At 47.7% G+C, this 27,382-nt stretch overlaps 1 protein-coding gene across 2 annotated transcripts; it reads left to right on the forward strand.

The window, feature by feature from the left end:
• Positions 1-25: 25 nt before the first annotated feature.
• On the forward strand, positions 26-24,475 carry LOC149334945 (uncharacterized). Of its 2 annotated transcripts, none has more exons than XM_089551622.1 (9): positions 26-140; positions 214-488; positions 1,594-1,687; positions 3,756-3,906; positions 5,324-5,529; positions 7,216-7,473; positions 8,545-8,757; positions 18,408-18,507; positions 19,662-24,475. In XM_089551622.1, exons 1-9 carry the CDS (start codon positions 57-59, stop codon positions 19,733-19,735), a joined length of 1,455 nt encoding a protein of 484 aa, XP_089407748.1. In that variant the 5' UTR covers positions 26-56; the 3' UTR covers positions 19,736-24,475. The 2 variants fall into 2 exon arrangements, with proteins under 2 accessions (XP_089407748.1, XP_089407749.1); XM_089551623.1 differs by having other exon boundaries at positions 26-137.
• The last annotated feature ends 2,907 nt before the right edge of the window (positions 24,476-27,382 follow it).

Here is a 27,382-nt window from a genome sequence, read left to right on the forward strand (position 1 = left end):
GCGGGCCTTTTGCTTGTCAGTGCAAGCAAGCTGGCGACCGACGGTGCGCAGCTGAAATGGCTAGCGACGAAAGCCCTCCGTCGAAGAAAGTTCGCTTCGCAGCTACACCCAGCACTCCCACTACACCGAGAACTGGCGTGGTAAGAAGAAAACGGGGCATAATTTCGGCCGGGCACTGTTTCATGAGATTCACGATGCGAACATTTTGCCCAGGGTGTACCGGAGTCCGTGTATCGGGCGTTCTTGGCCCAGCCAGCGCACAACCCCGAAGGGCCACTTCGCGAAGTGTGCGCCTTCGTGGAGGTGCGCGTGAACACAGAGGACGTTTCTTACGTCTTCGAGAGTTTCCTGACGCGGCTGGGAGCCAAAGTGCGCCGCTGCCTGGGCCCCACCGTCACGCATGTGGTGTTCCGCGAGGGCCGTGTCTCCATACGCAACCGGGCCCGGCAGCTGGGCATCCCCATCGTGGGACCGCTCTGGATCGAAGAGTAAGTTGCCACGCCCAGACGCTTGCGTCGATCTCCCGATGCAAAGGGTAAGACCGAAAACTCGTCATGATTCACCGTGAAGCCTCCGGAGGACTCGATCACGGTTGTCGCTCGGCAGAAAATTAAACTTGATTCATAAAATTCTGGGGCTTGGCGGCACCCATAGAGGACATTAATTCCTAGTTTATGAAGATCAAACTTCCTTAACGTGCATTAGGGCATGTTTGTCGTGCGCTGGTAGTACTGATCGATGCCAGCGATAGCGCTTGCTCGGCGGTGTTGGGTTCACTCGCTACAAAGGAGACGGATGAAAGCGGTGTGCAGCTGACGGGCTTAAGCCGTTTAAGTCCCTTTAAGCTGTCATGTTTATTTACGAAGCCCTCCGGCAAGAGGGCAAACGGCCGTATGATGAGTCACAAAACCTTTCTTTGCAGTGCATGCAGTAGAACATGGCAGTGCTAATGGCAGGGTGTTTCAGTGTTTGTCCTTTTCTTATTTAGCTTTAAACTAAGCTTTTGAGGACATTTTTTATTGTAGCGAGGTGTGCTTTGTTTCGATAACTTTTTCATGGCCTGCATGTAAAGAAACCTTGTACACTCACTAGATTTGGTAGCTTCTTAGTGGAGCACATTCCAAGCTGGTTGCAAAAGGTAGGGAACTCGTGTTTGCATTAGCTTGGAATGGTTGCATTTTTTTTTTTTAGAATAGCAGTGAAGGCTAGTTATCTCTGAGTTTAAAAGTTTCGCCTTAATGCTCTTCTTTCATTTGCCTTGCCTCTGTTTAATTTCTCTCCACCCCAAGCTCTCTTTGTGAACATGCACCTTATGGGTAGAAGGTGAGAGCCCTGCTGTGATGTGAGCAGAGATTTAATTTTGACATTCATGTTCGGGGCATGTTGAGGGGACCAAACATGAACTTACTGCAAACGTCATCATAGTATCTGACGCTGCCCCACATGTGAAATAGATGGCAATCGGAATACCCTGTGGGCTTCTTATCATGATGCGGTATGCGTTTGTACTTTTGGAATAGATCGGTTCTTTTCCAACATGTCAACACACGAGCTGGGCAGCTTGGCATAATGTTGACAATGTGCTTCACTCAGGTGCCGCGCCCACTGGAGGATGGCATCTCCCGAACGATTCCCAGCGAATGTGTCTGCAGCCTACGACTGTCCCATCCTCAGTCGCAAGATAAGGGTGAGCAGTCTGTCCTGGCGACATGAACTTTTGCTGCCTTTCTAGAGGAGCCTTGAACAACCTTCTTCTTGACCACAGGTCATGGGAGCTGTAGGGCACTTTGTTAGCAATTTGGTCTTGAATTTTTCCAAATGCGGAACAGGAGCACAGAATGTAAATGTACAGTATGTGTCACCCTTGTGTAAAGTGCTCGAGCAGTGTGCATCACGTGATAAAAATGGCTGAGGCTTAGCTTAGGTTAAGCCTAGTCAGATGCGAAGCATATGGTCGCCGAGTTGCATATCGAGCACGCCGCTTGGCTAGACGTTCTTCACGCTCTTTATCAGTCTCTGTAGCACGCCGCAACTTTTGCTTCTCATTCCAACGAGCAGCCCTGTCTCCAGGAGGCATCTCTACCCCGTGTACGCCTAGCAGAGGCAGGCGCACCCCCTTGTATACCGCCGCTCCAGCATCACGTGTTTACAGCGCACCTAGCGGCAGAAGCAGGAAACACATTGGTCGCGACGCCTCGCGCGACGGTGCGAGCTGGGGCCCCATTTCTCCTATGTCGTTACGTCACGCATCACGTGGTCCTCCTTGGTCGCGACACCTCGCGCGACGGCGCGAGCTGGGCCCCCATTTCTCATCTGCTATGACGTCACGCACCATGTGGTCATCCTTGGTCACGACGCCTCGCGCAACGGCGCGAGTTGGGCCCCCGTTTTTCATCTGCTGTGACGTCACGCATCACGTGGTATGACATGGAGGTCACGAAAGGTCAATGGTAACGACACCGCCGTGCTCGAGGAGCTGGGTTGGGCTATTTTAGTATGCTTCGCATAAAAACTGAAATTAAAAGGTAGCCCATGACTTCTGGGCATAGGGCTCATGACTATCTTGCTTGAACATCTACATGGCTCTATTCCCAGACAAGTGTTGCATCTAAAAGCTGGAAGTTGCTACGAGGTTTGATTTCTTGTCCAGGAAAGCTCTTCGCTCGTGTACTGTACACAAGGGTCACACTAATTGTTTAGTATTTAGTTTGTGCTCTTTGCATCGCAACAGATTACTACGGGGGGCAGACCCTCCTATTGCAGGCTGCAGTATTACTTCAAAGAGGATCCACAGGAAAGGAAGGATACCTTACTTCTCTGCATTGCTTTTGATTACTGCATGTTGTTTCGTACAGTGCAACTGGAGTACTCATGGCAGTGCAGTCGATTTGCTGCATGTCATAACTTATCAAGGTTCGAAGTCGGAAGGGTGGGGTTCAGGGTCCCTTCAATGGAGCAGGAACCAGATTTTTGGATGCGCATTTTTCTCTTCGAAGTGATATGCAGGACAGTGGCATACATGAGTCATGACAAGGAATTGATTTATGGCAGCTGAATAATTTATAACTGAAATTTTGTTTCTCGTGTCGTTTTAGTTTCAAAAGCTGAACCATGGCTGTGACAAGCAAGATGCATTGGGGTCACTTGAGTGAAGCAGCATGAGAGAAAAAGTTCAATTGTAAATCATTTACCGCTTGTTGACTCATGGTTGTCTGTTTTCTAATGTGCTACACATCATTCTAAAAAAGTGAAAACACTGCCCTTCCTTTAAGTAGTGCTTACCAAGTTAACGAAGCTAGAGCCATTCATGTTTCGATAACTAGTGACAAATTTTATTTGAGCGACTGCACCATTTCTGTCCTATCAGGCAAGAGCTCATGTTACTTTTGTTTTTTGCTTTATGCTGATGGCCTGTTATTGTGGCATAATGTCTACAGATTTCCAACTGCATGGTTTCTGCATTAACTTTCTTACATGTCTAGGACGCCTCATCCCAGGTGATCATAAGAGATCCATCAAGCACTGCATGTGTAAATGCTTTGAAACATTTTGCATGGTGTGCCTGTGAGAAATAACCTGCAATGTATTCCTGAATTTGTCATTATTTTTGTTACATTTCTGTAAACTATTACCGCTTCCAGCTAGCGCAATCAACTTGACGAGAAATTCCTGCTTTTGTTCATCTGAAGTACCCAGCATGCTAATGAAATTACAGCAGCAATTATCATCCAACCTTTCTGTGCTTTCTTTTGCAGAAGCCTCGCTCATTGCGAACCAAACCAGGCTCGCCATCCCCAGTCAAGCGTCTCAAGAGGCCAAGACTCTTGGACTTGAAGTGTGAGGCATTGCTAGACAGCCCATTGTTGTCACCTGGCACCAAGCGTCTACAGGAGATTGTCACAAGAGGTACCAACAGTGACACTCAATTCCTCTTATGGCCGATCGATTTTGGCTAAAAACTGCACCGAACTTTCAGTGTAGTCTGTTACACTACCCTGTATGGGCCAGAGGAAAAGTATGTCCATTTCTTGGAAAAGGTCCCAAACGATGCAGGGTTTGTACGTGTCATGAACCTGCCAGCTAATGATGTAGTCCTTGCCTCTGTTGTGTGGCCTAGCTTTCTGGCAGTTGGTTGGTGCAGCTTTCATGCACAAGCAGGCCAGCTACAGAAAGGCGATGGTGAGGCAAATGAAAACTGCTTATGTACTCTATTTACGGCATCATAGTGCAAGAGTTTGGCTCGGGGGCTGACAGCATCACGGCTTCTTGAGATGGGGCTTGCTTGGTGTCCGTCAGCACCCTGTCGATGCGTCTCCTCTTGACCTCTAGTCTACACAGCCACTTTTATACCCATGTGTGGTATCCAGGCATACCCTGGCACCATCTGGGGGGCTGATACATTGGCTCTGCCAGTTTATATCACCCATTTCCGTGGTGGTTTGCACTCACTGTGGCATGCCTCAGCATATGCCATTAGCGGTGCCTGTAGGGGCACCACTGAAATCCTTTTTGCAGCTGGTTCTGAAAATGGCGGGGTCTGCTGGCTGCACTTCCCTGCATTGGCACGCATTTGCCAGCCATGCTGCCGGCTTGTCCCGGCCACAGTGGTGCAAGTTAATGGCTGAAATTTCCTCTTTGTGTTTTCCAGTGAAAGATATTTCTATAGTTGCACACAGACAATAAACCTTGTATTGTGAGTGGGAAGGGCGGTGCTCCTCAATGCAGCAGGTCAACTCCGCCAGATGGCCAAGAGCTAATGCACCTCGGTGACCCAGTCAGCCGTTGGACAGGTCGATCCTGAAGGCTCAGCTCCGAGCTGCACAGTGCAGTCTCCCACTGCTCCTCAATAGTGATTAAGCGGAAGGGGGTGATAGGGCCAGTCCACATGACATGGGATAGGGCAGCATTCCTACTGCAGAATCTGCAGGGTAGGGTAGATATAGGAGACAACTGCGGGATTTGGACTGGGACAATTGGCTAATTGGACAGGGTTAATTGGAGAAACATGGGAGAGGCCTTTGCCCTGCGGTGGGCATAGTCAGGCTGATGATGATGATATACCTGTATGCTAAGTTTCAGCAGGATATGTTGAAAAATAAAATTTTAAAATGCTCATCTCCCTTAAGACGGGCTAATTCATGTGTGCTTATAGGAAGGGGGCTACACTTGTTAGGACAAATTAAAGGAATGTGAATGTCATTGATCACCTTCCGGGCACACTTGTGAATGGTGTACCCTCAAGCATTTCTTTGGCCTAACGTGTTACAGCCTTGCTGCTTTTCCAACAAGAAATTCTTGCAATCATTTCTGGGCTGCATTGCAGTGAAGGAGCAAGAGTCTCGTATGCTGCTGAATGACATTGCCTGCACTCCACTGAATGAGGTGCCTCACACACCAGTGAGGGATGTACCACGCAAACCACTTAGTGAGGTGACCACCCCATCGAAGCAGTGCTCTCCTTCAGTACCTGCTTCCAGCCCACACCACCGCACCAGTCGGCGTAGCCTGGAGGACTTTGAGGCAAAACAGGTGAGGGGCCCTCAATTCTGACTGCTTCATTACGAAGTTGTCCAGTAGTTGTCACAGTTTGTTACAGCATGTTGGGATGGACCCTTACTGCCCAGTTTTTGTGACATGAAAGAAGGATGTGAAGATCGGGAACAGCTTTACATGCTGCTTGTGTCAGTCAGGGTGTAAAATATTTGAAACACTTGAAATATTTTGCAATAAGTAGCCGTTTAGGGTTCCTTGGTTTAATGGCGCTTGGTTTAGTTTTATCCAATGCCATTGGCCTTGCCCAGTCGAAGCTCCTCCATCCATGCTTCTGTGGCTGGGAAGTGTAGAAACATGAAATTCATACTCTGCACTTTGCTGTGATTCGACTTTGCCACACTGAACAGGCTTTTGATTCTGCCAAGAAATTTGCTCTAGTTTAGTAATTTTTTAGCTTCAGGAGGTGTGAAGCACCTGTTTCGCTCATTTCGTGCTTTCAGTAAAAGCCTCAAGAAATGGCAACTCAATCCCTTTTTATCAAGTCAAAGAAAGGCCTCTTGAAGTTTGTACTAGCTGCATTTCGAATGCTAGTGTTTTTGACTTGGACTTCGAAAACAAAATGAAGTTGGCCTGGATTGATCACTTGCTTCTTTCTAATGATGGCAGCGGCTGGTCAGGCTACTTTTACTGGAAGTGGAGCTGTTGTAAGCTGCAGATGTGCAACAAAAAAAATCTATGGACAGTCATATGAACTGATGTGGCGAAGCTGTGACAGCAGAGTGCTTTTGCCTTCCACTTTACATTGGCTGCCTTCCCATTGCATCTTTGAATTTGATTTCTGCGTCACTTTTTCGTTTCGCTGCTGCATGTGCTTGTGGAAGGTGAGCGGGTGGAGGTGTGTAGGTGGTGGGTTCCTCTTATGGGAACTGGGGGGTGGAGGTGGGTAGGGGAAGTGGGTTGATAAGAACGGGCTGCCTCAGGTTCACTCACCAAAGGACTGATTGCCACCACTTGCTTGCCTTGCTCTTGACTCTCCATCCTTTGTTGCTGTTGCCTTGACAGAGTGGTGACAGATGAAGGGTGTGTGGACGATGTGGAGTGGGTAACTTCATTCATTCGCTGTCACACGCCAACACAGGCATTTTGCAGAATGGCCCTACTATTGCCTTCGCAGCAAAAGTAATGACAGATGTCACCACCTCTGGTCATTTCCATAAGTATTCTGTGGTGGTGTCAGTGAGAATTTTTGTTGAAAAGGACGAAAGATGAAAGGCTGTACACCTGAATATTGAGACAACTTTTATATCGCTGTGTCACGAGCTTGAATTCAGGTGGTGGGAAAAATTTCAACTGAGCTACAAATTTGCTCGCAAGAAAAGAAGTTTCTTTTACTGCCAAACAAATATGAACACATTCCTCCCGAAAGGCCCAGCTGTCGGTTCTTATTGAGAACGAAAACTTCACGATTTTATCCTCGGTGTCCCGAGGATAAAATGTATATTGCAGTGAAATGTATATTGAGGAAACCGGTATGTTTAAACAAGTGCTTGAGAGAGCACCACACAAAGATGGACTGGCTTGCAACCTTAATCCTGTTGGATCTATCTAGTGGCTAAGGCTCTTTTGTGCACAATGCAGTGAATTCCAGTGTCGTTAATGCTCCTTCATATATTGTTCAAATGAGCGAGTGCAGACGTTTTGCTGTAAACTCATTTTTTCCAGTGTCGTGCTCGTGCCCGTGCCCTCAGCAAGGCCTCGTGGCTAGAGGGTCCGAACCTGGTCGTGACTGGACTGGAACCGGCCAGCCGCGATGCTGTCATTGCTGTGGTCACGGCCCTGGGTGGCTTCACAGTCGGAATGGAGGTCACTGAGCGCACCACGCACGTTGTCTGTGGCACAGCGGGTGAAAAGCCACGAAGAACGCTCAGTGTGCTGTTTGCCTTGGCCAGGGGCAACAGCTGGCTTCTGCCCGACCAGTGGGTGAGTACCATTGCTGCACAAGGTTTAACTGCACAGCTTCGCTACATCGTCATCAGCCTAACTGCGTCCACTGCAGGACAGAGGCCTCAGATTAACACTTTGTGACATTTTTTTGGCAGCGGGGAGAAAGCTGCAGGCATGGAACACCTGTAACTGTGTCGCTGCACCAAATGCAGTAAAACCTCATTGAAAAAGTGTCCTTACGTGCATTGTTTGGCATTCAAGTCGGATGTTGGAGAATCAAGCAATTTGTCCAATATTTCATTTTGAAACTATCTGTTTTGTTTGTTTTTTTTAGTTTTTACATGCACTAGTTGTACACATGAAGAGCCTTGTGTTCGACAAGTTCTTGTGTTTGGTAAGGGTTGTCTTTCCAGCTGCCACACACTGCAGGAGTAAGCTGCATGAGCTTGACAAGGCGGGCTATTTGTTGACCAGATACAGAGTGCAAGGTGTACTGACACAAATTCAGAGATGTGGATGGTACTAATGTCAACCAGTGCAGTCAGTGCTGGTCCTCAGCAGTTTTTCACTGTCCCGTGTACATTATTTCCTTTTAGGTTGCCCCAACCTAATGAATGTCCCATGTACATATATTTTCAGTTTTTTGCGCTTGTTTCGTGTCGGTGACTCGACTTTTCAAATTTTACAATAATATTGTGCTGCACCTTTAAGTTTTCTGTCCCATACCAGGCATATAGAACTAATAGAAACAGTAAAGATTCAATAACCTGAGAAGTATAAACAATGGAACAATGCTGTTTTCACGTCGGTAAGAAGTTTTTCCAAGTAATGAAGGATTTTATTGCGAGACCAACCGATGGCGTTGCTGATAATATGGCAGTCCCGAAGTGGCACCTTTTGGTGGCATTTGTAACTATTCTGGCAATAAAAGCGTTTGTTATTGAGAGAAATCCCATTCTGCCTGCGCAATTCTGTGAAAACAACATTGTGTAGCCATCTGTACTTTTCAGTTAATTTGAATGCTTACGTTCTCAGTCACTTTTAGATCACCTGGTAGTAAACGTTGGTGAAATCTTGCTGACTGCACTGGTGTTGCATCTGCCACAGGCGTACCGGTCCCTCGAGAGTGGCCGCTGGCTGGATGAGGAGCCCTTTGCGTTCAGCCGGCCCCGCTGTGTGGGGAAGCAGAAGAGGAAAAGGTCCACCTTTGTGGTTGCACCCTCTCAGCTGCTCGCAGGCATGGGCCCCTTCTACATTGGACCAGTGACAGCACCCCCACCCCAACGCATCCGCGAGCTGCTGCAGCTGATGGGCGCAGAGGTGAGGACTCAGAGGGAAGGGCATGGCCTCTGCAGACCCTGACATCTTGATTATTCATTTCTTTGTTTAATAGCCGACCTAATGATTGAATGCATTTAAGAGGGGATGTGGGGATCAGATTGCAAAAATCGCGAAAAAAGTCGATTTTTGAAAGCTAACACTGTTTCTATGTTGCACTGAAATATTTCACCCAAATATAAGCTTTTAAGCGCTCCAAATAAATATATTTGTTGGCATCTACACATAGACAGTGTGTGCTAGCTTAGAACTTTCAGGCTTGTTTTCTTGAAAGTTTGTTTTGAGCTTAGTACCTTGTTCGTGGAAAGCGTAGCACAGTAATGGGTGCATGGATTTTTACCCTGTTTGTTTTGTTGTGATCACTGAAATGTGATCTGTGTCAAAACAGTCTCAGATTTACCATTTAGGCTCACATATTTTTATTGCGTGGTAATTAGAGCATGATACATTCTAAACATAAAAGAAGGTGCATATTGTGTCCTTTATAGAAAAAAACAGCAGAGAAATTTATGAAAAAAATTAGAAAGTCTTGATTTACACCGCACTGCTTAGTAAATATTAAAAGCATTTACAGACCTGTAGCTTGTTCTTTTTGTCATGCTAGGCTTCCCGTAAGCAAGCAACATGGGGACAACATATAAACAATGATAAAAGGGAAACTACTAAAGCTTTCATTGTGAAACTTTATATATGATTGTTTGATGCTGTTTTAAGCCGGTCTGCCAAATTTCATCACTCTAAGTCGAAAAATAGAGAAGTTGACTTCGATCCCTTCATCCCCCCCCTTGAAGGAGTACACTTCTTTGCAGTGATGTATAGGTAGTTGCCTATGATGGCTAAATGACTTTATAATTGAATTTCTTCCCACATAATGTTTGAGTTCAGTTTTATTTCCTAAAAGGTTTCCATTCAAGGGGTGCTACATAATCGATGGGATTGCACTTGAAATCAGAAAACAAATGGCTGTGATTGTTTAGCTTTGAAGATGATCATTCTTAGAAAGCAGATGATAAGGTGATGGTGGCAGTGTCGTGGGGTAGGCCGTTCCAGTCTGTAGCTGCTCAAAAAAAGAACGAAGCAGAAAACTTAGTAGTGTGCGGAAGGCAGGCGCGCTACTTCAAGTGGACCGATGTGGGGAGATATGTGTACTGCGGCTGTGATGTGCAATGCTTGATTGAGAGAACAATAAAAAAAACTTGTTTGATCAGCGAAACTGTAGCTGTGTTGTCAAAGTTCAGTGTAGGTCACACTAAAGTTAAGAAAAGTGAATTATCCTTCTGTTACGTATTTCAGAGGACCGCAGACAAAAGAGAGGTGGGAAATGTATAGTAGCTACTGCTCGGTAAAAAATTTTACATCCTTGTCTGTAGTTTTCTTAACTTTTTTTTCTTTAAGCTTTCATTATACACACGCAAAATGTCAAAAACACCTTGTAACGGCTCTCTGTCTGCCTTGGTGGCTCTTGGTGAAAGTGGGCGAAGATGTGGCACGCGTGTGCTTCTGCGCTGTTGCCATGGCGATGGTGTCAATCCCACACAACCATCGTCTATTGGAATCTAGAAATTGTCTTTCACGCTGTAGGTGACAAGAAAAAAAAAACAGATGGCAGAAACAAAAGCCTTGGAACCATCTCGCTCAACTGTCTCTCTTAAAGCGCTGCCCGCGCATCGTCTGCTGTGGCATAGTTTCGTTCTTGCACTTCCGGTTGTTAGCGCGTGCAGTGCAGTGGCAACGGAACTGCACCGACAGCTGAGAAAAAACTGAAACCACCCGTAATTGCGCATGGCATCAGCATAATGATGAAATGCCAGTGGAGTGTGTGTTCCTGCTTTTGCGGGCGTCATATCATTGTTCCGCAAGCACTAAACACGAGTTTTGAAGATGCTGGGAAAAGTTAAAGCACTACGGCTAGGTGACATTCCTGGCGTGCCATGTAGAAATCATGTCACAGTTGCGATTTAAGGGCGTTTTGTATTGAATGGGTTTCTACGGGAATTAGAACGGGACTGGCTCATGAATATATATAGTAGCTGGAAACATGATGGCAGGGTTCTGAATAAAACCTATAATAAATCATTCATTGTCATTCAGCATTGATAATTAAAGCAGTGTGCGTAAGATTGGACGCAAGGAACAGACACCACAAGCACACAATTCGCTACACTTGTGCAATTCATTCAGTATCTTAAGGCAGGCTGGGTGAAGTTTTGCAGTGAATTAAAACGATGCAGCAGTGATTGCTATATTACCGTATAAACGCGTGTAAGGGCCGCACTTTTTTTTCCAGATTCGGGAGCCAATTTTCGGGGTGCGGCCCATACACGCGATATAGAAAAAAAAAATTAAGCAAAAACACAGCAACCAGGGAATGAACGGCATTTATTCTGGTGCACGCTCATCCCAAAAAAGCCGCGCAGCATGTCCGCTGTCAACGCGTAGCCGTTGTTCGCATTTCCATCACTAGCAGAGCAGTTCGGGGAAACTCGCACGGCTCGCCTCGGAAAGCGCGTTTTTTGCAGCTTGTGTTTCTCAATGCACCCTTTTGATTGCACGGTCATCGGACGCACTTCACGCACTTCTCGGCCACGTCGAGTTCCCTGCCCGCCGCACGCTTGCCGCGTTCGAGAGCTAACTCCCAGCCTTGTAGCTGATAAGGTGCTTACTCGGCGGCAGCACGCGAAAGCCACAACTACGGCGAACGCGCTAATCCGCCATAAAAGGCTGGAGCTGGTGATACTGATGCTGATTAGATAGCGGGAAGTCGCGGGAAGGGGAGGGGGGGGGGGGATTGACGATGATGATGGCTGTGGTCTCGGGCGCCATCCATGGACGGTTTTTGGAAGCTCTTGTGCACGTGCTTGGCCTCCGCGATCAAGCGCTCCGTGATCGAGCGCACCGTTGTTCGCAGCCGGAGCCGATCGCGGAGGCCACGGCGCGTGCATTTAGAAGGCTATTCCCGCCTGGGTCATGGAAAGTTCGGGTGCGGCCCTTACACGGATTTATTTTTTTTAAACATTGCCTTCGGGAAAACGGGGTGCGGCCCATACACGGGTGCGGCCCTTACACGCGTTTATACGGTAGTATTTTTTTATGCCTCACGTGGCATACTACTGAACTTCGACGTCGCAGCCTTTGTTCGGCTGTTGAAACTGGGACAGCGTACGACAAGATATTCAGCTATCAGCTATTTGCCGGTTGCTGACGAATGCCGTGCAATGATCCATATATGTGTGTGTGTATATATATTGTAAGCACAACATGCGACCTTCGTCTTCATCTGTACATATCCATCATCATCGCTCAAAGCACAACATGCGACCTTCGTCTTCATCTGTACATATCCATCATCATCGATCATCTTCTTCTTCGAAGGGTTGGTCGCCATACTTGCGGGTGCCATTAAAGCTCGCTCCATCCTGCGCTCTGTCTGCTGTCTCACAAGTGGTGGAGTGTGCTCTCGATCCCTGCGTCCTCTCCGCCGCCAGACTGCAGCTACGTTCCGGTCGCCACCTGCTCGTACCATCCGCACCGATGGATACCGTCAGCGACAACACCACTCGTACTCCCGGTGGGCCCCCCGTTCTTCTTCCTCTCGATTCGAACCGTCTGGAGCCAGCAATGATGAGCCAACCCGGTTCTTCCCAATCTTCTGGACACCCCACTTGGACCATCACCACACTCCAGCGCGAGCCTCCCATTTTTGCTGGTCTTCGTGGGGACGATGTCGAGGACTGGCTCGACCAATATAACCAGGTCAGTGCCTATAATCGTTGGGACTCAGCGATGAAACTTGTAAACGTGTCGTTCTACCTCACTGCCGTGGCCAAGACTTGGTTCGTCAACCACAAAGATGCCATCCCGGACTGGGCTCAATTCTCGGCACAGATACGACAAATCTTTGGCACATCTGGTGCAAGCCCCGCTGTCTACAAAAAAAAGCTAGATACGCGCGTTCAGCTACCCGGTGAGTCCTACACATCCTACATTGAAGACGTGCTTGCCCTGTGTCGACGTGTCAACAGCGCTATGTCAGAGAACGATCGAGTACGTCATCTTCTGAAAGGGCTTGGGTCATTTGCCTTCAACACGCTTGCTGCTCAGAATCCAACGTCAGTCCAAGACATCCGAACAACTTGCCATCGTCTTGACGACCTTCAGTCGCTTCGATTAAAAGACACCTGGGACACCCCACTTTCACCTGACGTGGACTTACGCTCCCTCATTCGCTCCATTATCCGGGAGGAACTGCACGGCTCCACCTTACCGCCAGTTGATTCCCACCCGCCCCCAGCCCCGTCGTCCTCGCCTTTGCGTGATCTCATCAAAGACGAGCTCGCTTCGGTCACTCGCCCCTTGGCTGCGGAACCACCTGTACCGCGTTTTGTGCCTACCTATGCCCAGGTTGCTGCGACGCCTCCTGCTGCTGTTTACCCGTCGCATCCACAGCCCGTCCAGCAAACTCCGGTCTCTGTGTCCCCGAGCCCCGCTATGTGTCCTGTTTGGAGTCCGCCTGCACGTCGGCCGGTGTGTCACTACTGCGGAATTCGCGGGCATGTTGCCCGTGTGTGCCGTCGGCGTCAACGCGACGAGCGCGAGTGGTACCCAGACTTTCGCAGCGGAGCTACGTACTCGTCACCTGCTTACCGTCCGGCGTTTGCCTCCAGTCCTCCTCGTCGCCCATCGTACGGGGACTTCTCCCAAGACGCTCCGCACTCGTCGTACGCTTACCGCCCACCGTTTGCTGACCCTACCAATTATCGTCCCTCCTATTCCTCTACCTCTCCGGACCGCTCCTCGACCGACAGGCCGTCGCGCCGCCGCTCCCCATCGCCTTTCCGCCGCTCGTCGTCGCCTCTACGTCCACCATCCTCCCAGACAACTGGCCACACGGAAAACTAAATTGTGCAGTTTCCGGAGGTAAAACTGCACCGCACGCCGCCCTCTCAATTCCTCCTGCACAGCCATCGAACATGTTAACTGTTGACATTGAAGGCACTGTAGTAGAAGCATTGATCGATACGGGCGCCGCCATTTCTGTAATTAGTTCTGATTTATGTTCTCGTCTTCGCAAGGTGCGCACCCCTTACAGTGGTCCTTCTCTCCGTGCTGCCAATGATGAATCAATGCGTCCTTCCGGATTGTGTACGGCACGAGTCACTATCGACGGCATCCTGCACTACATAGTATTTGCTGTGCTTCCCTCCTGTGCTTATCCCCTCATCCTCGGCTGGGACTTCCTCCACTCTGCGCAAGCTGTAATTACCTGCTGTCCCCCTACTCTACAGGCTTCTGGATCCGACCTTTCAGCCGTTTCTGTCCTGCCTTCTCATCATCTGGTTACCACCGCTGATCATGTACTTTACCCCGGCTGCGAAGATGTCCTCTCTGTTGCTTCTGCCCACGTCAACGCTGGGGACGTTTTCGTCACACCAAGCCCCCGTCTTCTCTCAAGGGGCATCTTTCTCGTCGCGTCCCTGCTCCGCTTCACCAATGGGTCTTCACTACTGACTGCCTTCAACACTACGCCGGAACCCATTCTTCTGCGTCAAGGCACAGCCATCGCTTCTGTGGATACCACTCAACCTGTGGCCGTTCTTTCCTCTGCCCCATCAAGCTTCGCTCTTTCGACCCCTGCCTCTGCCTCTGCATCTATTTCAGCTGCTATCAGCCCCGGTCTCACCCCGACTCAAAAAGATGAATTGCTTGCCGTCTTGACCAAGCATGCCGCTTCCTTCGATACCCAGGCAACAACCTTGAGCCAAACCACCGCAGCTAAGCATCGCATCTACACAGATGGTTCGGGCATCATTCGCCGTCGCCCGTATCGTGTGTCTTCTAGTGAGCGCAAGGTTATTCAAGATAACGTAGCCGACATGCTCAAGCGCCACATCATACGCCCTTCTTCGAGTCCTTGGTCTTCGCCTGTTGTGCTCGTTCAAAAGAAGGATGGCTCAGTACGCTTTTGTGTTGACTATCGCGCCCTTAACAAGATCACTAGAAAAGATGTTTATCCGCTGCCTCGGATTGATGACGCCCTCGACTGTCTCCAAGGTGCACAATTTTTCTCTAGTCTCGACCTAAGATCCGGATACTGGCAAATACCATTGCATGAGGCCGACAAGGAAAAAACTGCTTTCGCCACTCCCGACGGATTATACGAATTCAACGTTATGCCGTTCGGCCTATGCAATGCTCCGGCCACGTTCGAGCGCATGATCGACACCGTTCTCCGAGGCCTGAAGTGGAAAACGTGCCTATGCTACCTCGACGACATAGTCATTTTTTCTTCGACTTTTTCTGAACACCTTATTCGTCTCGATGAAGTATTAAGCGCACTTTCTGAGGCCGGCCTACAGTTAAACACCAAGAAATGTTGCTTTGCTTCCACTTCTATCAAGGTACTCGGTCACGTCGTTAGCCAGAAGGGTGTAAAGCCTGATCCCGACAAAGTGGCTGCAGTTTTGCATTTCCCTCGCCCATCGCGCGTCAAAGACCTGCGCAGTTTTCTGGGGCTAGCGTCATACTTCCGGCGCTTCATACGCAACTTTGCCTCTATTGCGGCCCCTTTGCATAAGCTCCTCTGCGCTGACCAGCCGTTTGTTTGGTCTGAGGCCTGTGAGGTCGCTTTTACTACCTTAAAGAAGGCTCTCACATCTGATCCGATACTGGCACATTTCGACGACAATGCTCCAACAATTTTACACACGGACGCCAGTGGACACGGCATTGGTGCAGTTCTTCTGCAGCGGCAGCACTCTTCGTGCGAGCAAGTCATCGCCTACGCCAGTCGTACACTGACTGCAGCGGAGCAGAACTACACGATAACTGAGCAAGAGTGCCTCGCTGTTGTCTGGGCCATTCAGAAATTTCGCCCTTATTTGTACGGCCGCCAGTTCACAGTTGTCACTGACCATCATGCCCTGTGCTGGTTGTCCTCGCAGAAAAACTTGTCCGGCCGCCTCGGCCGCTGGATTCTCCGTCTCCAGGAATATGACTTTACCGTCACCTATAAATCGGGCAAGAAACACCAGGACGCCGATGCGCTATCTCGTTGTCCCCTCGCCCAAACCCAACCTCCGCATCCGCAACCCGTGTCCTCCGCATCCTCAAACTGCCAAACTACCCCTTCGACGGCTATTTCAACCTTGACCGCCGCACCCATTGACTTGATGCCAGCTCCCAGTCTTGGTGATCTCGCCTCAGCGCAGCGGGCCGACCCTTACTGCCGGACCCTTATCGACCGTCTGAGCGGTGCTACTCGGCCACCGAATGCCCGCCTACGTCGCCAACTTAACTCTTTCAAGCTAGTCGACAACATCCTTCTTTGGCACAATTACAGCCCCTTCGGTGACTCATGGGTGCCTGTCGTACCCCGTTCTCTTCGCCGAGAAGTTTTGCAGGCCTTTCATGATGACCCCCCGGCTGGCCACTTAGGCTTTCAGAAAACTTATGACCGCATCAAGCGCCGTTTCTTTTGGCCTGGCCTCTCAACCGCTGTTGGAAAATATATTGCGTCTTGCATCTCTTGCCAACGTCGTAAACGGAGCACGTCTGCCCCTGCGGGCCTTCTACAGCCTCTCCCCTGTCCTTTCTCCCCTTTTGAAGTCGTTGGGATTGACCTCTACGGTCCCTTACCATTAACACCAATGGGCAACCGTTGGATCGTCACTGCCATCGACCACTTAACTAGATACGCTGAAACGGCCCCTGTTCCTTCCGGCTCTGCTTCAGAGATCGCCCACTTCTTCCTGAACGCCATCCTTTTGCGCCATGGAGCTCCTCGTGTCCTTATTAGTGACCGCGGCAAGTCCTTCCTCTCCAGCATCCTTGCCGAAGTTCTTCACGCCTCCAGAACCGTGCACAAAACCTCTTCAGCTTATCACCCTCAGACCAATGGGCTCACAGAGCGCTTTCATCGCACGCTGTCCGATATGCTAGCCACCTACATCCAGCCCGACCACACCAACTGGGACACCATGCTTCCCTTCGTTACCTTTGCATACAATAGTGCCGTGCAAAGAACCACCAACTTCTCCCCATTCTTCCTTGTGTATGGACGTCAACCTACCTTCACCCTCGAAGCGTCTTTCTTCTCCGCCCCCTCAACCTCTTCCAGACTCTCTCACGAACAGTTTACTTCTCGTCTTACCTACTGCCGTGCCATTGCCCGCCTGAATACCGACGCCTCCCAAGCCTCCCGGAAAAACACCTATGATCTCTCCCACCGTGCCATATCTTTTCACCCTGGTGATGAGGTACTGCTGTGGACACCAGTGCGTACCCCGGGATTGTGTGAAAAATTTTTGAGCCGTTATATTGGTCCGTATACTGTACTCGAACAAACGTCCCCGGTGAACTATCGCGTTGCCCCTGTTCATCCTGTTAATGATCGTCGTTGCCGAGGTGCCGAGATTGTTCATGTTTCCCGCCTCAAACCCTTTGCCCGTCGCCCTACTGTGCTCTAATCTGCGCCCGGGCCGGTCGCTTTCGTACGCGAGGGGAGAAAGTGTAAGCACAACATGCGACCTTCGTCTTCATCTGTACATATCCATCATCATCGCTCAAAGCACAACATGCGACCTTCGTCTTCATCTGTACATATCCATCATCATCGATCATCTTCTTCTTCGAAGGGTTGGTCGCCATACTTGCGGGTGCCATTAAAGCTCGCTCCATCCTGCGCTCTGTCTGCTGTCTCACAATATATATATATATACACACACTGTCTTGCACATCATAATAAAGAAGAAAACTCAACCAAAAATTTGCTGCCTGTGCACCTTTTATGTCTACTTTCTAGGGCCTCCCTGTTTGACCATTTGCTAAAAATTAGTTTCAAGGGTATAGATGCACCGTTTTCGCATGTTTTCGCTTCAACAAGCACAGCAATCATGAAAATTGATCCAGACCACAGCGTGATTACGAGCCAGTTTTTTTATTGTCCTAGAGATCTGGCAGAAGACCACCAGCTCATACCTCCATCATGTTCTGTAAAGCCGCCTTTCGGGTTTCACTTTGTTGGCAAATGACAGATAGACAGAGGTGTTGCAACTTTTCATTTTGCTTAGACCATGGGTCACTGTTTGTTTCCATGTGAATGGATATGCGAAACTGTTTTTGACCTCTCGCAAATAATCAATGATTCAACTGCCACCTGCCACGGTGGGCAGTTTGCTCACTGTCCGGTGGGTAGGTTGTGATGACACCACAAGGTCACGTGACCTTGGTGGCCCACCTACCACTTAGAGGGGCTTCAGAGCAGGCTACCCACAACCAGGTGGGAGCACGATGGGATCATACACACAGTGGCTGAGTGGAAACTCTAGTGCTAAAGCATTGAAAAGAACAATTTCATTCTGTATTGTTTGCCTTAGAAGTTATGTGCTTATATGTGGTACTTGTTTGGCTAAGGCTTAACGAGTGCCGCAAGTGCGTTATAGCTTGGCCTTAGTGCACCCATTAAAGGTAAAGCTTCCCTGGTGGAAGAATATTTGCACTGAAAGCTGTCTGTGTTCGTGATGAAAATGTGGCTGTAGTGAAGAAATTTTTGGCAAGCCTTCAGTTTTTTCACAGTGTGGTGCATGGTGTAAGTGCACTATACCAGATTGAAATGCATGTCACCGTCCTTGCAGGTGTCCTCATCGCACCTTCGCTGCAATGTGGTGTTGGGTGATCCCCAGCGCCGCCAGTGGCTGTCCCAGGTCACGTACGTCTCCGAGAATTGGCTACTCGGTACGTCTCCTGTCCTCATTAATGCGGGAGATTAGAAGGAAATGGCTTTGATTGTACACTCTTTACTAGACACTGTAGTCACATATTAAAAAGAAGTTTTTATACCATTCTTTTTTTTTTGCACAGAAGTACTCAGCAATGACTAATTAAAATTAATTACCTTATGAACTAATTATGCAAAAAAAAACAATTTCAGATTTGCATAAAAACTGAGCAAGGTGATATGGTTTATTTAGGTTTAAACTAAAAATGAGGTCTAAGACCAGTGTCCTCCCTTAACACATGCTCACTCATTCTTTCTGTATGTACTGCTAAAGAGAGCACGAAGCAAGATTTAAGGCATGAGGCTGCACTAGTAGACAAGATGGAGGGAAGTAGTTCAACGGTTGAGTGCAGACTTCAAACTTGTGTTTGTTGGGGGAAAAAAAAATCGATAGCAGTCCTTTGCACAAACAGGTGAATGTTTGATCATGAGATTACCTCTTTGATGGTACGGTATTTTCCAGTGTGTAGGTCTTTTTTCTTTTCAGAGATTTTTGGCGGTACATTTTATACAACGGTGCGAGTTATATAGAGTCAAAAATGACTTGTCACCATGCATCCTTACATGTCATGAAAACACTGTAGTTGAAATATCTCATTTCAGCTGGGCCTGTTGATTTTGATGACACTCCGTAACTGTCATGTGTGCTTGCATATGCACGGTGTAAGGTACTGTTACAAGGGCAGTTGCATCACAATTATTTTGATAGAGATTAAATTTGCAAACACTCCTACTGTTTCATGAAGGCACATTTTCTAAAGCTGAAAGTCTACACTTGTCCTATCTGTGCTTCTCTTTCCTGTCCATTGGCAAAATTTTGTTTTCAATTGTTCTGTACCGACTGGCTGCTCATTGCATGCTCCTTGATGCAAGAAGCAAGTTTTGCATAAGGAACGAACATCTTTTTTGCTAAGCTGGATCTGTGCTAAAATTGTGAGTTCACATTTGTTAACAGAGACATTGTCAAAGATTGCTCTAATAACCATGCAGTTGCTAAACATTAGTTTGTAGTGGGATTCACAAATTATACAAGTTATACATTCCACTATCCTGCTTTCTTTTTTCTGCATTGAGTTTTTTTTACAAAAGAGCATTTTGTTTACTTTTTCAGACTGTGTTTCCGAGCACCGGATTCTGCCCTTTGACAACTATCGGCTACAGAAGCCAGCCGATAGCAGCAACTGACCAGCGTCTAGTCACGCGAGCAATTTTTATCAATGGACGAAATTCTCAGGTGTAATGGATTTTAGTGGAGTAGTCTTAGCTGTAAATTTTCAGCTTATACTCTTAACAAATTTGACAAGACTCAGTGGGTCACTAAGAGTCGCTAAACACGCTGGTGCCGTCACCTTTATATATGAGCCACAGTCATGCAACTTCACCTCAGTGTTGTCTGGGAAGTCTTATCAGTTTGTTTGCTTTTGCAGTGTTGCTTATTGTATCATTCTAGACTTCTCTCAGGCCTCATTGCCTGGCTAGCCCTGTGCCAAACTTTTGTTGTGGGGATAACAGGTGCAGTAAGTTGAAAATCGTGTGTGAAATCGTGCATTGCACACGCAAAGGTGGTTCCCCAGGCACATGCATTCACATCATCTTCCTGCTTGCCAGCAATGTGTAATGGAGCTAGAAAGCATCAAAGATAAAACAGCCTCGGTGAATTGTGCCATAAAAAAAAACAACCTTTGGTGAATGATGTTTCACAAGGCATTTTGGGAGGAGTATGGAGAATCGTAGAGCCATTTGCTTCACAAGGCTCGCATGTATAGTCTTTCTTTGAAGAAATGCCTGACACTGCTGTGCAAGAGAAACCCGTGTTGTAAAAGCACTCTAATTTTGTCACATGTGCATGACTTGTCTAGTAAGTGTGCGCGAAAAGCCCCGCCGCGGTGGCTGAGTGGTTATGGCGCTCGGCTGCTTACCCGAAAGCCGCGGGTTCGATCCCGGCCACAACGGTTGAATTTCTGTGGAGGAGAAATTCTAGAGGCCCATGTGCTGTGCGATGTCAGTGCACGTTAAAGAACCCCAGGTGGTAGAAATTTCCGGAGCCCTCCACTACGGCGTCCCTCATAGCCTGAGTCGCTTTGGGACGTTAAACCGCAATAAACCAACCAAACCAAGTGTGCACGAAAAATGTCTTTATTCAGTAACCTGTCACAGTGGCTTAAAGGCTACGGCATACAGCTGCGAATTCCAAGCTTGTGGGATCAAATCCCGGCTGTTGTGGCTGAAATTCAGTGGTGTCTAATGCAAATATGCCCATGTGCTGTGTGATGTCAGTGCATGTCAAGAAACCCCAGCTTGTTTTAATGAATCCAGAGCCCTCTACTGTGGCATCTCTTGTAGCCCGTGTGCAGTTTCAAGAAGTTAAACCTCGCATACAATACCTATACTGTTTTAATAACTTCCACTATACACTTCTATGCACTTCAATGTCAGTTGCGAGAAATGTGTTGGAATAGATGGGTGCATACAATACCTATACTGATTTAATAACTTCCACTATACACTTCTATGCACTTCAATGTCAGTTGCGAGAAATGTGTTGGAATAAATAGGGCACCCTAATAGCAATATTGTACGGAAGAATTTCCCAAAGGGCTCAACAGGAAAAAAGAAATCAGCCTGACTACGCCCACTGCAGAACAAAGGCCTCTCCCATATCCTTCCATTCAGCCCTGTCTTGTGCCAGCTGCGGCAGCCCTATCCCCACAAACTTAATCTCATCCGCTCACCTAACTTTCTGCCGCCCACAGCTACGGTTCCCTTCCCTTGGGATCCGGTCAGTCTGTTACCCTTAAAGAGCATCGATTATCTTGCCTTCGCATTACATGCCCCACCAAAGCCCGTTTCTTCCTCTTGATTTTGACTGGGATGTCATTAGCTCATGGCCGCCGCAGTGGCTCAGTGGTTACGGTGCTCGGCTGCTGATCTGAAAGACGCGGGTTCAATGCAGGCCGTGGCTGTCGAATTTCGACGGAAAAATTCTAGGGGCATGTGTACTGTGCAATATCAGTGCACGTTAAAGAACCGCTGGTGGTCGAAATTTTCGGAGCCCTTCACTACAGCATCGACGCTGCCCTCTTCCTGTCTCTTAATGTTACATCTATAATTTTTCTTTCCATAGCTCACTGTGCTGTCCTTAAAGCACAGGCACAGTCGGGGACAGAAGTCTCTAGGACGCAGAAGCAGCAGCTGAAGGTAACAGCTGTTACCAGCTGGCAGCTCAAGACCGCACAGTCAGGAAGGTGACCATTTACCAACATCGCAGCTTTGTGCCTAGACTGCTTTTCGCGCATCCTGGAGCCGTTTTGTTACCAGTGCTGCCTGCCAGACACCCGCCTGCATGTATATGATTATATGCAAAAGACCGTATCATATTTCACCCCTTTGCACTGCCGCTCAATGCGTATGCACCTAAGTATGCAACGCAGATGCTTAGCACAAACTCCCGGTGCGTCGTTCTTTTCCATACTTGGCGCCAATAGTAGCAGACGACTGTATTTATTTTATCACTTTTCTTCCTTATGCAATCAGATTGTGTGTTTTCATAATTTGGCGCAGCCTTGATGTACACGTCACTCGTATGTCACAATTTGAACAAAATGGTGAATTGTTGAAAATGCCCCAGGCACGTGCGTGTACGCGCACGTGTGCTTGTGTGTTTGTGTGTACCACGTGCTTCAGGAAAGCCCTCCACCAATTCTTTTTTTTTTTTTTGATACAGAAGCTTTTTGCAGCATAGTGATACCAGTGTTGGCAGGCGTCAAAAAAAAAAAGGCCGAATCATGTTAACTAGCGAAGTTATTAAAAAACGTGACATTCTTGCCCAGCCCTGGTGCAGCGAAGTAGCTGGGAGCACCGCAGCATGGATGGGGGGGGTTGAGATTTATACTTTTAGCATTGCGCGTAGCGCTGCCGCTTACCATGTACCGCGTGCTGCCACTGCTTAGGCACTGATTGGTCCCGATGAGGGAGGCTTGCGGCCTGTTGACGACTTTATTGACAATGAGAACGTGGCGCCATCTGGCACTCACTGGGCGATCTGCGCATGCGGAGTGACACCTTGTGGTAAGCGGTAGCGGTACGCGCTATGCTAAAGGTCACGGAGGGTCGCGATTTGATTGACGTTGCTTTGTGCTCGCCCACAAGCGCATGGTTTTCGAATGGCTCGAGAAATAGCCTAGGTTAGTTGCACCAAAGCGGCGAGAGTAATAGCGTTTTTCGAAATTCTAAAAACGTTTAGCTGGACTTTATTAACAGCCATACAATTCTTTGATTGCAAGCGGGCGCCTATCGGTAAAGGTTTTATAAGTGAGTTTATCACTTTACGAGTTAACATGATTCGCCTGTTTTTTGACGTCCGCTAACACTGATATTCCCAGTAAAAAAAAATCATTGGAACCAACTGGACATTCGAAACGGAACTAATTGGACATTCCTATTGGTTCCAATTGGAACCAATTGGTTCCAGTTGTGTTTTCAGCCATGCGACCAATTGGACCCATTAGGCCAGGGAGTTATTTCACCCAGAAAATATTCACAAAATATGTTATGTTCATTGAGAGGTAGAGAAATGTTTGTGAATAATATGCTCTAGAATCTTGGATAAATATTTCTACAACTTAACATATTATAATATGCAAAAGGAAAACTGATTTATGAGGACTGCAGGGAGTTGCTGTGCCTAGTGCCAATCAACATTTTTCTACGGAATTGAAATTAACATGTTTTTATGGAAATCAAAGCCAAAAGGCACACATATACCTCGCACACAAGCAACACTGCACATTCAGGCACTAGTAGTATATATTAGCTCAATATGAACATCCAGAGGACGTAGTTCTGCTCCAACTTATTTACCCAATTTATGAGGCTCTCATGCTGGGGCCAGTGATGCTTGCCCATTGAGTGCAGTTAATTTAATTTCAGCTGCAGTGGTGGTGTAGATGATGAACACAATTTAATTGCTTAGCGAGGGCCTCGGTTCTGGCAGCCTTGACGCCATAGGAAGCATAAGAGGGTTCTCACGCAGCTTCCACCCTCTCCGTTCGATGACGTTCTATGTCACACCTGCGGTAACTCAGGACATTCTACGTCCGCTGCTTATGAACGTGGGTGGCGCTGATGAACACTCTCAAGGTTAGGTTACTTGTAAAACATAAATGCCCCCGAAAGCAGAAGGTTTGACAGCCGTCGCCGTAGCTCAGAGGTAGAGCACCGGACGCTTAATTCGGAGGTCGTGGGTTCGGATCCCACCGGCGGCATGTGGTTGTTTTTTCTTCTGCTTTTCTAATCAATTAGCTTTAAGCGATAACATATTCAGTAATATTCTAAATTGATCAACACCACAAAATAAATAAATTAATTAAAAAAATCCCCTGTGCCCCTTGGTTTCTGTGGCTGTTGGCCTCTGTCACAATGTAGTAGGGTAAGCTACTGATAGCTGTTATTGTAAGAACCATATTAGTCCTACCTTGTTTATCAAATGTCCAAACATTCATTGGAGAAATTGGGTGCAGTTGGGTGGTACAATTGGATTCAATGGGTAAGACCGATTAGGCCCACCAATTGGAAACCCAACTGGTCGAATTGGATAGTCCAATTGGACCATGCAAACAGAACACCATTCCAATTGGAACGAGTTGGAAACTCAACTAGTTCAATTGGAGCCAGTTGGAAATCCAATTGGTTCCAATGGTTTTTTTTACTGGTTTACCATGCCGCTGAAACCTTCAGTTTACCTCGAAAATCTCATTTTTTAAAATTAATGGTGGACTTCCCCGAAACACTTGATGTGTAGGTCGCCGCGTGCAGTTTGCATCTGGCGCTCACAATGCCGCCGACGATGCCAGATTTTCAGCAGAACGAGAGCCTGACTGATGTATTGCATGCATGGAATGACGGTAATAAACATTGTGCCATGTATCTACTGTGCTTCATCTATGCCATGCAAATACTCAGAACACATTTGGTATACCACTTCAATCACGTATCGATATGAATAACAATGCGTAACCGCGATAAATGATGCGAAACAATGGTAGCGCACCTTAACTCGCGTGTGGCCTAACTGGGCAAAGCCGGCTTAAAATCGTCACCGCTCGTAGTTCGGAAAATTCGTAGTCCGGTAACCGCTGTCCCTTGCCACATCTCCGCTTCCTGTGGCGGCTGCAATGGCGGACCACATGTTGATTTAATCGCTTTAGGCCATATGACTCAAACCGGTTCCATAAAAACGAAACCTTTAAGGTTGTGATGCTTATAATGAGTACAAACGTATCTCCAAACAAAATTGAATGCTTATAGCTCTTCCTCGGTAATTTTGTCTTTTCTCGCAAGCATTACAACTCATTTCCTTGCCGCTCTTTTTCCTTTTTTCCCCTTTGTTCCCCTCCCCAAGTGTAGGGTAGCCAACTGGGCATCGCCTGGTTAACCTCCCTGCCTTTCCGTCCTTTTTCTCTCTCTCTCTCTCTCTCTCGCAAGCATTCTTGTTAGTGGTGGCGTAGAGGGTTTAGCACTCCACGGGCCTCATTCCGAGGCTCGAAGCCTAGATAGGCCCTCTACATTATCACTCTTCTAAGCCCGGCCTGTTACCGCAGTAGCTCAAGGTAAATTAATCACGGTGCAAATAAACTCCTACGACACAGGTGAAGAAGTGGCCGGCAAATGCGTCCAAATCGCAATAGTGGTTGAAAAAATTGGTTTGGTATACGCACCAAAAAAGAAGTCCGTGTTTCCTCGCATATAGGCTGCAGCAGTCTGCGAGAAGCTTCAAAGCTCTGGGCTTCAAATGAAAAGGATTGGATGCACGCGTGATAAACTACTTTGCGTTTTTAGTCAGTTTTTTTTTTTTGCGATCCCGCAAACTCCAAATAAAACGTTTTCGCAGCCTTACTTAGCATTAGGACATTATAACGATTTCGCGGGCTCAATTCATGGCCGCGTGTGACGAAAAAACTCCATAGTATATGTGTTAAAAGGGACTCTGAAATTAATGTGCGCGATTGTTCGGTATTCCATCACTCAGCACCGTACCACCAAAATTTTTAAGCTAGCTTCATTAACACTTTAACTCCTACACGTCGACGCGCCAGAAAAAAAAAAAATATAGGTCGGGATTGAAGCCTACAATGCACCACGCCGAGCTCCATCCGGCCACGTCACTTGGGCACGCCCAAAGAGGAGGCTCGCCCAAAGTCCCCAAACGGGCCAAGGCTGTAATGCGCGGTGAGACGTCACACTAATCAGTTTAAGCGGCAATTGTTCAAAATTATATTAATTATAGGGCCTACGAAGAGCTTTTGAGTCTGAGTACTCGAGTACCCTCAAAGACCATCTCTACAGATCTGCTGCATATTAGACAATGATTATCAAATTCATGTCGGGGTCCCTTTAAAAAAAAAACAAATAAATGGCCTAAACCATTATGCTCTTCCCGAATAGCGTTTTTCGTAGCATATATAGAGGTGTTCTGTGGAAGTGAAGCAGCGGCGTCAAATCATGACAACCTATGCTCCGTTTCTGTTGTCGTTAATTAAGTTATTAGTGCGTTTGGCGGTAACACAATGCCGAAGGAGTCAACCGCTGTGTGGTGTTAAGCTTTGCTGCCTAACAGAATGTTCAAGTTTTCTTCCCTGCAACGTCTACGGGTGAATAATGACGATTCCTCCGTTATTGACCTGAAGTACGGTCTCCCCCTCCGTGTTTCCTAAAAATGCAAATGGTTCCACTTTTCCACGTAGTAAGTCTCCGTAAAGTCACGGACTTTTTTTACAGTGCACTCAAAGGTGATCTTGGAACAGACTGCTGCACGTCGAGCAATCGTATTTAAGGTCCTTCTGTAGCCGTTCTTATAGCGCTTCAAATGTTTAGTCGCGAGCGATAACACAAAACCGAGCAGGTGCGGATCCACTGCAATCCGACGCCGTGTGCTCGCTGACAGCACTCGTTCAAACGAGCCGCCTGTCGGGCTTTACAGCGCTCAACTGAGAACGCCGGATTTTTATCTTTAGACCTTGCGATAGCGGTCTTTCACTCCTGTCTTACGGCGAGAGCCGTTTTACTGAGCCCATGGCCTCTGCGTGGCTGAAGTCTGTGGAATTTGGCAGATGCCCGGAGGAGGCACTTCCTGGTCCCGGTGGGTTCCCAGAAGTTACCCTATCTCGCGGGAGATTCGCGACCGGTGATGGCTCTCGCCAAATCTTCTGATAATTTTTCGATCACTGAAAAATACCATTTAACTTCCTTTCATGTATCTTTCAGCCAGGTCGGGCGTGCGCGTCCGGAGTTACTAGGACATTGCACTGCGATTGACGCAGATTAAACTAAGCAAACAATGTATATAGCTAAGCCTTTCTCAATGCGCGCGGACAATAACTCCTTGGAAAGATTTTAGCGCCGGGGTTCTTTCATTTCGGAGCTGTTCCAGGCAGCAGAACACAATAAAACATATTTGTAATTTTGTAAATGGACATTAACTTTTTTTCTCAGATCACATTGTGGCCCTGTTTGATTCGTGTCGCTGCAATGCTCGTGAAAATCCTTCCCTGTCCAGCTGGGTCATTAATGTAACAATTTCCATTTGGTTCCAATTGGAGCCAACTGAATTCCCACTGGGCTCCAACTGGAAGCAACTGGGACTTGGAAAAATGTTTAGGGGAACATTTAGCTCTCTCCCTCCGGGGGAACAATGGCTGTCGCCATATTGCTAGCCGTCCCGGTTAGCTCAGTTGGTAGAGCGACTGCTCCTGTGAAGCGGTGGTCCCGGGTTCGTGTAGAGCTGTATTATTCGGCTCAGGTGTTTATGACAACACAGTGTGGTGGTTGATCGAT

Source organism: Amblyomma mixtum, chromosome 7, assembly GCF_055824585.1.
Source record: "Amblyomma mixtum isolate Tamu chromosome 7, ASM5582458v1, whole genome shotgun sequence".
In the NCBI taxonomy this organism is placed as follows: Eukaryota; Metazoa; Arthropoda; class Arachnida; order Ixodida; family Ixodidae; genus Amblyomma; species Amblyomma mixtum.